Source organism: Adiantum capillus-veneris, chromosome 24, assembly GCF_014529385.1.
Source record: "Adiantum capillus-veneris isolate H3 chromosome 24, ASM1452938v2, whole genome shotgun sequence".
NCBI lineage: Eukaryota > Viridiplantae > Streptophyta > Polypodiopsida > Polypodiales > Pteridaceae > Adiantum > Adiantum capillus-veneris.
The window spans coordinates 28,091,805-28,107,775 of record NC_140954.1 but is presented as its reverse complement, the minus strand read 5'-3'; the positions used below and the strand labels follow the sequence as shown (position 1 = coordinate 28,107,775).

Genomic DNA, 15,971 nt, shown 5'->3' with positions numbered 1-15,971 from the left:
CATGCATATGTTAAAACAAGTGCCCTTTAACTCTAGTTTGGTATCGAAAAGGACGCTTTAGTGTCCTTTTTTTGCGAATTTAAACAAAATGGTACATGAAATATAGAAAATATATAAATGAATGCTTTTGAAAACTTATAAAATGCTAGCCAAAGTACTCATGAAAATTATAACCCCTCACTTTTGTACACAACATCAAGAGTAACTACACTCATGAAAAGCACCTATGCAAAACAATAATTGATGCCTCACTAAATCTGGTACCCTAATCTAAGAGAAAAATGAGTAGATATAATCCATGATAACTACTTACATATGAGCTTAATATTTTTGAATAACTCTCATGTGAATTTTTTTCTTTCTGACTAGAATTAAATATAGAAACTCGTGTGCATCAAATATGCAATATCTGTGAATTCAATTAACGACCACATAAAACATTTAGTTCATCTAAATTTGCATTGTCTTATGCAGCATATCTACTAGATCTATCACTCCATTGTTAGGAAATGAGACGTAGCTAAATAGATAATTGAGTAGATTACTTAATGGAGAGAGACAAATTTACATACACGAGATTATAGAGTAGAGAGAGAGAGAGTACACACGATATACGTGGTTCACCTAATGTGGGCTACGTCCACGGGAAAGCAGCCACTCACAATGGCTTTAGTACTTCAAAACAAGAAGTAGTTTACAAAGGGATTATATCCTTAATGGATCTCCCGCCTTGCTTCACTCTCACCACCTCACACTCACCTTGTTGCATCAACTTCACACTATGAAATATGTGTAGAAATGGCCTTCTTTTATAGGCCAAAAGGGTTGCCCTCTCTTATGAGAGGCAGCCATGTGTAGCCGCCCTTGTGTGAATAAGTCCAAATCGGACCCTCCAATCTGCCCATGTGTGGCCGCCCTTGAGAAGACAAGTCCGCTTTTGAATTCGGCCACCGGCCATCGGCCATTGACTTCCGACCACCGGCCAACCGACGGTTGTTTTTCGACCACTTTCTGACCGTCGTCCGGCCATAATATTCCGGCGAAAATGAATATTCCGGCGAGGGAAAAAAAAAGTCTCGGGGGCAGTTCCTAAAGTTGCCCCTGATTTTTTACTGTGAAAATTTTGGTTTTCGGTGAGTGATTTTCCTTCACACACGATGGCTTCTCCTCATAATGGGGGCCTTACAAATGTGCGCTTTTACCACAGAAAATTACAAGGGTAAATCAGGCTCCATACTTAACATCCATTACTTAAGGTGATACTATATGGTGGTTATGCATGCCACATTTGGTGATTTATTTCATATCCCAAAAATTGCGCATGTTGAAATTCTTATTTTTTATTTATAAAAAAATAACCTTAAAACAAAGTCCACTTTTGAATTTGTAATTTGTATGCATACTTTCATTTATTTTTCATGGAAATGACTGATTTTCAAAAATTACACACTATACATTTTTATAAATGAGCTTACATTACAAATACCTGTGAGTTTGAAACCTTGAAAAATGCCTAGTTGATAGGTGTTGGCCTATAAATACATTATAGACCTTAAGTTTTGCCCCATAACTTCATCATGATATACATTATAGTCATTGGCATATAGATACATTATAGACCTTAAGCTTTGCCGCATAACCTCATCCTTTTAATGGAAGAGGCTTTGGAAGACCAAAGTTTTCCTCTTTGTCAACATCTTCAAGATTTGGAGTTTTTTATTATAAGGAAATTTTGTCTAAGAACTAAGTTAATGGAAGAGGCTTTGAAAGACCAAAGTTTTCCTCTTTGTCAACATCTTCAAGATTTGGAGTTTTTTATTATAAGGAAATTTTGTCTAAGAACTAAGTTATAAAGAGTTCTTGTTACAATAAGTTTTTTCCTATTCATAAACCTTGAAATCTTTATAAAATCTCATTTTGATGATTGTATTCAACTTATGAAATTTAAGTTAAAAAGGCACTAAAGTTTTATGATTTTTTCATCTTTAATGTATCACCATAATCTAGTATAGTATTTTAGTAAAATTAAGATTCGGCTATGTTCTTCACCTTATAACTAACCTAAGACATGAGTAGGGGGTACCCAATCAGTTTTATTGTTTTATTATTGAGAATCAATGAAGATCCCCGTTGGCAATCAAACAAGACGAAGAGGGAAGGCTCGCAAGCAAGGCGAGATAGTGAAGTGGCACGATACTAGCAACGAGGCAAAGGTGAAGAGCCCAGGGCGAGGCGGCAATAAGGCGGGGGTCAAACATGTTTTTTAATTTTAACTCAATAATTGCAAAGATGTACAACATCGCGTGCATGGTATATTGGTTACAGGATCACTCTGCGAGGCATTCTATCAGCCGTGTTAGGTTCGAAACTACCCTCCCCTTTTTGAAGGGTAAGTCTGATCAAGGTGGCGGGTAAGCCTCGGGTCAGGTCGAAGGTATTTTTGAAACTAATGAATAAAGCAAGCAGTGGGCCAGTAGGGGGTACCAGCTGAATATGACCTATAAATCTTGTTTCTAGCTTCACTAAGCGAGTAATTATGACAAGTTACTAAAAGAACAAGACACTTTAGTGTTTCAGAACACTTGAATGTCCAATTACAGAACTAGTATTAAGGGCAACATTGTCTTTGGCCCGCCCTTCCACAAGAAGGGGAAAGCTTTTGAAGTAACCCTTGACAGGCAAATCTTTAAAATTTCGCTTTTCTTGAAGGTCAAAAGGGGCTTTGAAGGGCTCTGCAACCATAAAAAATGAACCCTGATGCGAGAAGAACATAGATTTAGGGGTTATGTTAGTAGAGTTGATGGGTATGGCCGTCCATATGACACACACACAAAGCCTACTTTCACTTTTGTCTTGGCAAATAGCTGCCTTCCACCTCCACAAGCCTATATCACACGAGGTCTTTTAATGAAGTTTGAGTGGTGGGATTGACAAAAGAGAAACATGGCACGTTTTCCTCGACGTTCAATATCCGTCCAATGGGTTCAACTTTATTTTTTCTTACGCTTGTTTACTTAATATTGAAATGAAATGGTTGTGGGATCAATGAAACCCACGCATTGGGCTCTCAGAGTGGAGGTGGTGGGTGCGACACTCAGACGTGGAGAGGGACGTTGACTTTTTGTGCACCATCCAATCGCCTCGAGATTCGAACAAAACTCTACCTACCGTCCATCCACCACTTGGGCTTCATTAAAGACCCCGAGCCATATAGTGCTGAGGCTCTCCAAGGCCAGCCCCTTCCCGAAGGCCTTTATGTTGGCTTTGCAAATAGTTGCCCGTCAGGCCAGCCCTAAAAATCATTTCTGACGGCGTTTTTGCTTTTATAACGTTACGTAGTGTGAATCGTGATGCGTGTGCATGAGCTGGCCAAGAAACTGGAGTTCTTGCGCAGTACTGCATTGCCATTGCCGAGATGAAGAGGGAGCTGCAGCTACCCAGGCTAAGGTGAGCAAGAAGCATGTAGTAAGCGGAGGGTGCTAAATCGAGCAGTGTTTTGGCTAAGTTCAGTGGCATTCCTGTAGGATACCAAGCAAGGAAAGCCCCTGGCCCGACGAGAGAGAAAGAGAAGAGGCCGTCGAGGCTGCTCCGCATGCGCATGTAGTGAGAGAAGACAATGGGAACGCGGGTGGCAGCCCCTGGGCGCTGCTCAGGCGAGCCCTTGACCTCCTCCTGCAGTGGAATAATAGGCACCACGTGAAACACGTGCAGGCTAGCCCCCACGTGCTGCGCACTTACCACACCTCCCACTTGTATGGCAACTTGCCCGTCAGTGGCCGCTTCCGCACTTTCATCCGCTGTGGGAACATCCGCTATGTCTGGTACGTGGTATGTCTCTCTTCGCATCTGCCAGAGAGAGAGAGAGAGAGAGAGAGGCGCTGAGCTGGCAATGTTTATAAACTAGTCGCAACCCCAAGTATTAGCAGAAGTAATGGGGTGTGGGTATTCGCTTCTCCTCAAAGAGTGACTCAAGAGAAGCTTGTATAGCTCTCGCTCGAGTCGGGATAGAACGGCTCTTCTTTTGCCGCATAAGGCGCTCAAAGATAACCTCTGCTTGTCCATGTGTAGTGTCTCCTGTAGCGACCTCTCTCTGCAATCTAGCTCTATCTCTTGGCACTCATTATCATACCAGCTTTTCCGAGGCCTAGTGTCCTTACCCTTTCTCTAAGTACAACTAGAATGGGGAAAGGCAGTATCTGCGGCTGCATGAAGAGCATCTTTAAGCATAGATACGTTATCTAGTGTTCGGTTGGTGCATCATCACCTTTGAGCCTAAAGAGTCTATGCTAACTTTTCTACACCTAATACAATCACTTAGATCACTATTCTGTGTCAATGAGGTCATTTGCATCCTCATTGGTGGGGCTATACAAGCCACCATCTTGTACATTCTATGGCTCACTAGTTTCATTCTTATTGAGTATTGTCTCTTGCCTTGTGTCCAGCTCTCTCTCTCTCTCTCTCTCAGCCTATCATCAGCGTTCGAAGCCCTAACAGAGCCAGCGTTCCAAGCCCTAATGGAGCAAGCCCCTTCCCTCACTCTCATCGGCCTCCTCCTCGCCAGGGGCAGCCCCGAGGGGAGGTCTCAAATAAGCCAGAGTGCCGCCCACCGTCCCTATCGTCAAGCCAACAAAATGCAACAAGGGAGGTCATCCACACCAATCAAGCCAACACACCTCTTCGTACCTACACCACGGGTGGATCCAATAGATCTTTTGTGAGCGCAAATTCGAGAACTCAAAGATGCACACATGGAACTCAAGGTGCACCTTGTGGCCTTCGAGACCTGTCTTACCCTCTTGGAGTCACAAAAGCAAGTCTGACACCAATCATATTTTTACCAAATCAAAGGAAGTTGAGCAAACGCTCACCGCAAGCGTGGCGAATCTTGCCACTTGAGTTAATGAAGCAATCGCCGCCGTCTCTTCCAAGGTAGAAGAATGCATACAAGAACATCGTCGACGGGAAGGGTTGGCGCTATCCCTCCGCATCAATGGCTTGCCCTCTACCTTGTGGGGAGAGAACGATGATTACACTTCGATCCTAACCAAGCCATTCACCCGATTGAGTGTGCTCCCAACACAGTCGAGAAGGTCCATCATGATCACCGCACCAACCAAGGCATCCTTATCTTCAAAAACAAAGAGGCGAGCGTCGCGCATAACACTTCTACAGCAAGCTCGACTACTCAAGATCTCCAAAGTGTGGATAAGTGAGGCCTTGATCCCTGCTCAACTCAAAATCAAGAAACAAGAACTTCAAAAGGTGCGAGATGCTCGAGCAACAGGTTAATGGGCCGTCTCTCGAGGTGGCAAGGCCATTATTGAGGAATTTCGGGCTCCAAGAACTCCTAGACCACCTTTTTCTGCCCACCCTCCCCCCACTCCCTAAGTGACATATGTCACAATTTTGTTGTATCCGCATCTAATCATGTATCCAATGTACCCTCTTGATAAGAGACACCATGTATGTTTTCTTGGTCCCATAGGTCATATTGACCTCCGATCGACGAGGACGATAATGAAATCTCTCTCTCTCAAAAGTATTCTTGGCTGTGTGAAGTGTTTCTTGGGCGAGATACATATGCCGAGGTTGAATGAAGTCTATGCTTGGTGTATTTAATAAGTGGTTGGTTGATTCAGTCAAGGCTGCATAAGTTGGTCCTCTTCAGCCTCCTCCGTCTCCTTGTTCATTCCTATAGCCACACTTCCATCTCAACCTCCCACTCACCCCACATCTGCCATGCACTCCATTCCCTTTGTCACTTGTTCACCATTGTTTGCTTCCTTTGTCATCACTTCTTGTGCCGCCGCCTGATCACAGCAATCGATCTATTGCCGCTCATATTCTAATTTCTTTAGATCCTCCATCCTACCAGACACAACCACAAGCATCTTCTCTGTCCGCATGTGCTTTAAGGTCATGTGACCTCTTGGTAGGTTATGGAGATATGATTTTATAGATATAAAAGGCCAACTTGGATTAGCTAATGGTCTCGATCTCGAGAGAGATGACGACCACCTGCGAGATCCATGCTTCATACTATTGTTCTTTGGAGCAATGCCTATAGGCCCCCTATGAGCTACAGAGTGTTGTCTGATGAAAAAGACAGGACAATTATCGACTTAAGAATAATATACTACTAAAGTCATATGAAAAATAGCACTCTGAAGAAGCAAATATAGAAGCTAGAAGAGTGATTGTCCACAGCTCATGTCAGCAGTTACTACATATTTGGACTTACCTAGTAGCGCACCTCATTGACTCAAGAATTCCTGCTATGTTTACAAGATTTTTAGAGGCTTTTCTAATTTTTGCTTGTCTCTCGGTTTTTCCTTATGTTTGGCGTCAACGAATGTAGCAGCAACCAGTAGTAGTCCCGTAATGATTTTTTGCAGCTACAGAGCTCTACATAATGTCTAGAATCCTTCTCAATTTGGTCACTTGTTCGTTGGCAACCAATGCCTTGCATGTAAACAAATTACCTTGAGAAGTTTCGTGAAGTTAGGAAGTTGTTAGACAATCCCTAATAATTAGGCAGCACACGGGAGGAGTGTTCATCGGCGACTTTATATTTCTACGTCTTGTAACATGTATATGTGAGCATTTGTGTTGCATTGTGATGTGCTAACCATTGAATATTCCTAATTGGATGAGATTGCTTGGGTATGTAATTTTAGTGTATCAAGACACCCGTGGAAGATCAGTGCAGTATGGGTGTGCTGGCTAATTTTACTACTCCAGAATATCAAGAGTTCCAATCTGGATGAAAGGAGAAGCAAACTCCTTGATCAAAAGAGCCAAAAGGAGAAGCCAACTCCTTAACAAAAAAAAGAGCAAACTGATTGTTCCTCGGAACGACCTCGGAAATTTTGCGCTAACTTGAATTATGCTATAATCGCGGACGATTACTTTCTTTCAAGAAGGGAGGATGTCACAAACTACTGACATGTCAAGTCACTGAAGAGCAAAGCCAACCTTTAGATCACGGCCGAGGGGCCTAAACCCTAAGAAGAACAAGCAACAGCAGAAGAAGAAGTCCTACCAACTTATGGGACCCCGTTCCATGGGCCCAAGCGACAAAGGAATTAAAATAAAGTTGGACCCTCACACACCCACACACACACAAAAGACCACGTAATCACGTGGCAACTGTATGGACAGCCCGGAAATTGCGCTGACATGTTGACGTGGCAGCTTGGACGGATTTTCGCGATTTGCGCTGCTGACATGGCAATTGACGTGACAGCTTTTGGGCATCGATGCTTCTGATTTGAAGGCTTTTCATGTAAATTTCTTTTGGGCCTAGGGCCTTTAAATATGAGGCCATGGGCTCACTCTCGGGCATGATGATGAAGGTGCAGAGGATGAAGTACCGGCTTGTACTTTGATGATGCAATATAAAGAAATACCGAAAGGGGCACCAAGGTTTGAGGCCAATACTCTCTGATGTGGAATTCCGCCACTCCGTGTCGCGTGTCGCCTCTCTCTTTCAGTTCAGTAGTTATTGAAGTGCTAAAAGTTTGTTCAGTCTTTTCTTTTCTATTGGCATGTGGTGCCCGTCTTATGACACTGTGGCAGACAATCTATGGCCTTGTTACGACAGCTCGCAGTCAACCGTTGGAAATGTCACCTTTGTTTTAGTATCAGATGACACATGTTCTCCTATGGGGGGCTTTCACTAAAGATTATCAAAGTTCGATCAAGTAAAATTGTTCTATGTGGGTAAAGGTTGAAAATTTTCCACGTACATGAAAACATTTGCTTTCGCTTTTAAGTGCACAAGTGGGAAAGATAGTTTTTCCTCTCAAAACGGATATTAATTGAAACAGATTTTCTTTTTAAGTTAGAATGGATAAGTTTGTTGGTGTTTGCTTCCATTGTGATAAATTTGGTCATAATTGGTTAGAATGCCCAAAGCCTGTTTTGCAGCCTCCTTCATTAGTGGTACTCCATTGGACTCTCCCATATCATTGAAATCCATGACAAAATAAGAAATGCCAACAAGGAACAGCACGTGTTTCCTCCTGATGACTCATCAAAAGTGCATGACAAAGGAAAGGAAGACACGATATAAGTTTTCTTCTATGTTTGTCAACCAACCCTAAAGGCAAAATTCATACTGTTGCTAATCAAGAAGGTTTAAAATAGCCTAAGAAGCCTTTTAAGCAACTGCCACCCTTGATTTCTAGAAATTTTGTTTCGCAATCTTCAGCAAGAAAACATGTTGGGGGATCATTGGCTATGCTACATGATGATAAATCGTGATTGCTGATGCTTGAAATAAGATGGTAAGAATGCCCTGCTCAGTCTGTTAGTGATGCATCTCTTAGATAGTTCTTCTCTTATCCAGCAATCTCATGAGGCTTTTATTGATAATGTTGTGCATAGATTGGTTGTTTTCCTTTTCCCTATCATGTACCTACATCCTTTCACAAATGCTGGCATGACATATGTGCAGCGTGTGTAACTTGCACAAATGGCTCATTCTTTGACCACTATGTACATACACGTAAACCGGATGTGATCATCTTCAGGAACATAATCAACATGATTTTGCTAGTTCTTCTTCTCTATGACCCTGTATCATGTATGGTGACAAGGCTACTATCTCTGGTGTTGCCATGTTGGTTAAGAATGAACTTCATCCAATTATCGTGCACGTGCACAATGATTCCACAGGCAGATGGATGGTTGTTTAGTGCATTGCTAATATTGCTAATGGTGAGATATTTGAATTTGTAGGTCTTTATGCTTATATCTCATCAGCTGATCGTGCTCACTGCTTACATCTTATCTCTTGTTGCACAATGCCTTCTGGGTGGTGATTTCAATAATGCTCCTATCTCTACTGGCACTACTTCCTCTGGGTGTCATATGCTTGATAGTGAACGAGTTTTGTAGAATTTTTCATATGTGACTCTTTGGCACTGGATTTGTGTTTACATATCAAACGAAGGGTTCTTGGTTACACGTTCTCCCATAATGCGCAATCTTCTTATGGTGCCAGGTTGTAAAGATTGTATGCTTTTAACATGGGGCTATATGCTGACTTCACATGAAAAATGTGAGTTAATTATTTTGTTCAAATGTCTGATCATCATCCTTCATGGTTGGGTTTGTATTTTGGCCGGCCTCTGTCTTATTTGCAGTTGCCTTGTTGACCATGGATTAACGTTAATCGGAATTACTTAAATCTTGATGATTTTGTGGCCATTGTTCACAGCATTGTCTCCTCTTTGTTGGCTCATATGTATGTAAATACTGATATAGCTTGGTATAGATTTGTTTCAGAATGCAAACGCTCATTGATGATTATGAAAATGGATGGGTTATCAAACTGACAAATTACCTGTCAAGAGCTCTTTTTGAAGTATTGACAAATGGCCACTACTTTGGAACAAAATTCTCTTTGTTAGGCAAAAACTAGTTTGATGGTTAATGACCGGCGTAAATTACATGAAGGGTGATTTTATGGATAAAGGTCGTCATCCATAGAGTTTTTCAAAGGATTTCATCACTCAACATTTTCAATTTATCAAACTGGTCAAGTTGAAGAATGGGGAATGAATTTTCTCCAAAAGTGCATTGCTTTTCATGCTCGTTTCAAAGATGTTCCCCTCCACTACTTCTCTCATGTTTTGGATGCTAGTGCGTAACTTCTTGCTCATGTACGTCTTATTATTAACGAGGTTGATGCCTCTTCCTTAGAATTAATTGCTCTTTTACCTCTAAAGAGCCGGATAAAAGCATTTTGGGCTTGTCCACTGGAAAGCCCACTGGGATAGACTTATTGATGTGTTTTTTGTATGATTTGGGATTTGTTGAAAGAGCCTTGATTATACAAGATCAATGAAGCTTGGAAAACGTAGGGTTTGCCTCTTTTTTGGAAAGAGGGGATTAGCATGCTTCTTTGTGGCCTAGTGAGATTATGCCACCTACTGACATTGTTCGTCTTGTGGGATATTCTTTGGCTTGGCTTCCGAATGTATGTCACAAGCTACATAAAAAAATTTTATGATGCAAGCTTCCGCTTGTCTTTATGTTGGATACATACACGAGCTCTACACAACTCCGACATTAAGCGTGTAAAGCTTCCTCCAAGCGCTTGGGCATCATCCAAATAGGAACTTGCTGATGCCATGGTCTCGTATTATAGGCAGGTGTTTGCTGCTCTCCTTAGCCCTCTACAACAGTTTGTCAAGCACAACAATTGTTGCTCTCTCATGTACATCCAATCCTTTCTTCACAAGATGCACAATGCCTTGAAGAACCATTCACTGATTCTGAATGGCATTGTGCGTTGCTTGCATTGGGCTGTTGGTGACCCATGGACTGGGATGGGCTTATTGTGGAATTCGTCCTCTTCTTTTGGGAGACGCTTTAAGAGCCTTTACTTTTCATGTTGAATACAGCATGGGAGAAACAAGATTTGCCACCATCCTGGAAAGGGGGTTTGCTTAAATTGTTACCTAAGCAAGCACTTTGCAAGCAATTTTCTCATTGGCTGCCAATTACTTGGATGTCTGTCGTTTACAAGATATTGGCTAAGTTGTTGGTGAGCCGGATTAAAGATCACCTTCTTACAGGACTTCATCAGGCGTCGCCAAATCGCTGACAACTTGGCTAATGTTCTAATTGGCATGGAATATGCAAAATACACTCAGTAGGATGTACTTGTTATGCAAGTTGATATTGAAAAAGCTTTTGACACTGTGTAGTGGGACTACATTGCTGCTACGATGCGGTTTCTTGGGTTCTGTCCGAAGTTAGCCAATATAGTTTACTTCTTGTATGCTTGCAGTTTGTCTTCGTGGATTCTTGAAGGTGAACTGACGGAACCTTGGCCTCTTGGTTGTTCAGTTAGCAGGGCAGCCCCCTTAGTGCATTATTGCCACACACCGTGTGTTGATGCATCTCGATCATTTGACTTCCGTGGGTTGTCTTCATGGCTTGCAGTTACCCTTGGGTCACAACTTCATTGAACAGGCTTATGCAGACGACTCTTTGTTTATGTCTCGCAATTGCTAGGCTGATGTTTAAGTGATTATGGACGCTTTGGAGCTGTATGGGCTTGCCGTTGGTCTTAGAGTCAATTTTTGCAAATTAAAGCTTCTGTCACTAAATTCTTATGATTGGCATAATGTGTCATGGCCAGGAGAGATTGTTCCTCTATGAATGTAATTGCCAGGCATTTGTGGTATTTAATTGGATGGAATGTCACTCACACTCAAAAAGTGGATTGTTTTATGCAACGCTTGAATGTCAAATTGCATTACTGGAAATTATCCACATGGCCATTACATGTTCGCTTGCAAATCGCTCAAAGCATCTTGATGGCTTACATTCAGTTCTATTTGCCATTGTTGCATTGGCCTCGCCATTGTTTCACTTCTCTTATGTCATCGATTTTGTCTCATTTGTGGTGAACCCATGCTCACAAAACAGGCCTACTTTTGATGTCGATTGAATTGGCGGTCTCAATATCTTGGACTTATGCAGGTATGTTCTTGCTAGAAAAGCCATGTTTTTTCGTGCTCGTGTGCAACAAACTCAGCCTTGGACTCTTATGCTTGCCTACTTGTGTTCGTATGTTGTTATTTCCTCCTTTGGCCATTGGAAACCATCTCTCTGGGAAGTTGTGTTTGGCAAGATGGAAGGACACATTCTTGATGTCCTTTTACTTCCAGTTTGATTTTTGCTTGGAACGATGCTACAATTCATTTATCATGGCATGGTCGACAACAGCGGGAAGGGAATTTGCTTCGATTGGACAGTCTTCATTGAAAAGATGTTGCAATTCATTTATCATGGCATGGTCGACAACAACGGGAAGGGAATTCGCTTCGATTGGAGATTCTTCATTGGAGTCAAGCATTCTCTCTTACTTTGGTTGATTGTTCGCCTTGCTAGACGTACTTTCTCTTGTCGTGGCCTTCGAGTAGTTGGTGATGTGATTGATGAGGCGGGCTACACTTTTCAGTGTCCCCTTGCCGCTCGCCGTTTTGGATTGGGTAAGCATTACTATCATCTCTGGAGAGAGCTTTAGCACATGCTGGTTGACTTTTTGCCCATTCCGCCTTTGGTTGATGGTGCTCGCATGTCTGATTAAAATTTCCGGGACACACCTTTTGAGAGCATTTCTGCTAGTCAGGTTTATGCTCTTCTTCTATTGCGGTCTTGTATTGCTAACCATTGTAATGCCCTATGGTCAATGCACAAGTCTGTTACTTGGTGGAGGAAGCCACTCTCTGCCCGTTGGAAGAGCCACTTGCACGATTGTTTCTTTGGTGATGCTTGCTTGGAGTTCTCCTGGAGGGCATTTTTCACTTTTGTCAATGCACGTTATAACTGCTCTTCTTGTTGTGTTTGTTGTTCGAGACTCTTAGTCATCTTACTTGGGATTTCTGCATTTTCTATGCTGCATATCAGCTTGTATGCGGCTTCGTTTCCCCTCTATGGTCTTCCACAAACGGTTTTGGGCTTTTGGCTTTCTCCCACCTTCCTTACAACAATTTGCGGTCTTCTTTATGTGTGTTAGATTTTGGGCTTATTGGACCCTGTGGCGTCAACGTAATGGCTGCATGTTCCATTGCTTTGATGCAGATCCTTTTCAGTTTTTCAAGCTTTCCCTTGGGCAATCTTTACATTTTGCCTTGGAAGTTGGTGATATCACCCCAGAGATGCTATGAATGCTTTTAGCCCTCTTTCACAGCTAAAGACTTCTGGGTTCGTTCTTTTGTATATGATCCTTTCTGAGGGTTTTCCTCGCCTCGAGGTTTACCACTTGTAAATTAACCCCAAAGATTCACAAAAAAAAATGTCGCAAGTTGCATTATTGGAGACTTTCCATTGGTGTCTTCATGTTCCTGCAGATTATGCAATCTGTTTTGATTGCTTACATTTAGTTTTTTCTGCTTTTTCTGCATTGGCGAGCTAGCTCTATGATGCTTTCATTTCAAAAGTATTTGATTTTTAAAAGCAAAATAAGCATCCTAAGGAAGCTTTGCGCTTGCTCTTCATGAAATGATTTTTTTCTTCTAGGAATCTTGGAGGGTTTTAAATTCACATATTATGCGTTGGCTTACAAGGCTACGTTATTGATTGACTTTTCTGCTAAAAAATAATCTTTAACTTAGATGTTGACATTTATGTCACATGTGGGATGGATTGCATTCTTGTGCATTTGCACATTGGCATACCATGTTTTGGGATGTGGTTTTTGGTCGCTTTTAAAGCTCCATACCTGGCTGTCTATTTGCTACTCAACTTGTTGCTATCTGGAAGAAAGTCTCTTGTCACTTAACTTTGGCATCCCAGAACTAATTTGGCCGGTAATTCTTTCCGTTTGGAAAGTTTACATTGGAGTATGGATTTTCCTACTACGTTAACTGATCTCGTATCTAGGAAAGGAGATATCTTGGCATAGAAAGGGGTGAATATATTGGGCAATCTTGTGGAGGAAAGTTAGCAATGCATCTCATTTTGTATTGCTTGATATCTTTTTGGTTTGTTTCATTATTACCCCTTTTTTGGATATCAAATTCGTGATTGGCTTCAATCCTTTTTGCCAATTCCTCCTTTCAACGCTCAAGAACGATTGGCTAATTAGTAGCCCTGTGATGTTCCCTTTCCTCGGATTTCAGCTCGACGCATATATGCATAATTACAATCACATTCTTGGCTATTGGAGGTGTGTGATTGTTTTTGGCACATATGTAAAAAAATGATGCTTGGTGGCACAAATGTTTTACATGCATATGGAAAGCCATCTTCCCATTAAGGAATGTTGTTTATGGTGATGTCTTGTTTGCTTACCAAATGCAACATTTACAATGTCCATGGTGTCAACATGTGGAGGAGACTCATGCGCATTTACTTTGGTTCTCTCCTTCTTCTCCAGCATTGCTTTTGTGCATTTCCAGTTGCCTTTGTGTTAGATTCCCTTCTCTCATAGTCATAGGGGACGCCCATTTTTGGGATTTCCATCCCCACTTACCGTCCCGCCCTCTTTTTTACACTAAAAATCCATTTGAGTCCCGTCCCCACTCCTCGGAACGCGTCCCTTGTGACTATGCCTTCTCTCCTCTTTTGGGAAGTGGTTCCGGCACTTTGGTGTGTTTGTACCCATCTTTGGTTACTACCATCTTCTTTGCTTGTATTTGTTATTGGGCTTTGTAGTCTCTTTGAGGCATTAGGAATGAGCTTTTGTTCCTTCGACCTCCAAGCCTTTCAACTTCTTTTGGATGTCTCTTCGACAGTCGTTACAATTCCATTCACTATTCAAGACATTTCTCAGTTGACCCTAGAGGTGTTTTTTGATTGGTTTTAGTTGCTCTTTTTTACTATCTTCTTGATGGTCTCAGTGCAGTATTCTACTTTGTGCATTATCTTGTTTGTGAGCTTTTTCCTCATCTTGAGGTTTCCTCCAGGAGTAATATAAGCTTTACCAAAAAAAAAAAAGTCGTGGGTGGGTGGGAAAAGGGATGGACTATGGAGACGGGCAATCCAGGATATTAGAGCAGACATGAGAGACATCTCCAAGAAAGATGGCAACGGCCTACTCATGCTAAGGAGATCATGCATGTCTCTAGAGAGGGATCCCCCATGTACACCATGCTACACCCTCTCATCACCATAGGATAGAGGTGACTAGTTTTGCATTTTTCAAGATGATGTACTAACCCAAGAATATAGATATGCACGAAGCCCTATAGGGAGTAGAGCTCCATGTAGCCCTCGTGTATTCCACCCACTCCACTTACATAGTGTGCATACCATCCACAGTCTATCACGCAGCTACATCATGGGGAAGACTCTTTTTTTGTTCATTTCGTTAAGTCTCTTGTCTAGAGTTTATCTATGTTTGAAGTTCTAGAAGCTTTTGATTATTCTTTGTCTTAAGGGTTTATTTATACAAATGGGACCAATACTTGCACTAATTCATTGTTGATCTTTATCCAGGTGGAGCTAAACCTTGCAGTCTTGTCAGGAATCCTCTATGTGTACTCCACGTAAGTATTTATGCACAAGCATCCATCTTGAATTACCTATGTATTTCCCTTAAGAAGCTTCCCAATATCATAGTATTTGATAGAAAACTGCCGTACAAAGACGAGAAGAGAGGATAACTTTTATCATTGTGGAATCAATCCCAAGAGATTAAAGTCATATCTCAGATTGGCCAAGAAGTTGAAGTAGATAAAGACCATGAGTACACTGTAGATATGTAAAATGATTATGAAAAATAAGTGTGGATTACTATTGTGCAAGAGTGAGCGTGTAATGGGGTAAACAAATGGCTGTTTAGCTTACACCCCTTATTATCTTAAAGCTATTCACACAATAAGCTAGCCATTTGAGCGTCAAGTTGAGCCGTCAAACCCCAAGTTGATCGAATTGTCCCTGCAAATCCATTGGTTTTTACCGTTGTGCTATGTCCTACTTTTTACAAGGACGACCTTCATTAGGTATATGCTCAGTATCTTATCTTTAATTCTCTTTTTTTTATATACAGAAACTTTTTGAATAATGTGTGCATAGTTACAACAGGTGCAAGTTGTCACCTTGGATGGAACCCACTGTTTAAAACCAAATTTGATTTTTATGCAATTCAAACCATTAGCAATTCAAGGCAAGCAACATAGAGAAAACTTTAAAGAGCATAGATACTATAAAGAATTTGTTAGATGAGTTTTGAGATGTAGATGTATTTCCCATTGATTTGCCATATGGTTTGAGACCATTGTTTGGAGTGGACCATAGCATTAAGGTGCTACATGGATCCAAGCCAAAAAGCAAGCTTGCCAAGGCACACGTGACATGATAGTTATGAGGTTGATGAAGAAAGGGATACATCCGAACCTGTGCTTTGCCATAGGCATTGTCTACTTTAGCCCGATTACAGTGTGATGACTGCGATAGATGGAGTGTCTTGGTGGTTGGACTAAGTTCTAGTCCAACCACCAAGA

At 41.6% G+C, this 15,971-nt stretch overlaps 1 protein-coding gene across 12 annotated transcripts in view; it reads left to right on the top strand.

Annotated features, from left to right (window-relative positions):
• The first annotated feature begins 8,069 nt into the window (after positions 1-8,069).
• LOC147426135 (uncharacterized) overlaps positions 8,070-15,971 on the top strand; it is a 122,495-nt gene continuing 114,593 nt past the window's right edge. For 3 of the 12 annotated variants that reach the window (XM_086499226.1, XM_086499231.1, XM_086499233.1), the window contains exons 1-2: positions 8,094-8,291; positions 14,965-15,014. Coding sequence is in view for 7 of the 12 variants with exons in the window: in XM_086499236.1 (XP_086355362.1) it covers positions 9,059-9,067; positions 14,965-15,014 (59 nt within the window). In the remaining 5 variants the exon portion in view is untranslated. Of the gene's footprint in view, positions 8,292-9,010; positions 9,068-14,964; positions 15,015-15,971 lie in introns of those variants that run through there. The other 9 variants (XM_086499229.1, XM_086499230.1, XM_086499224.1 and 6 more) reach the window with 6 other exon arrangements.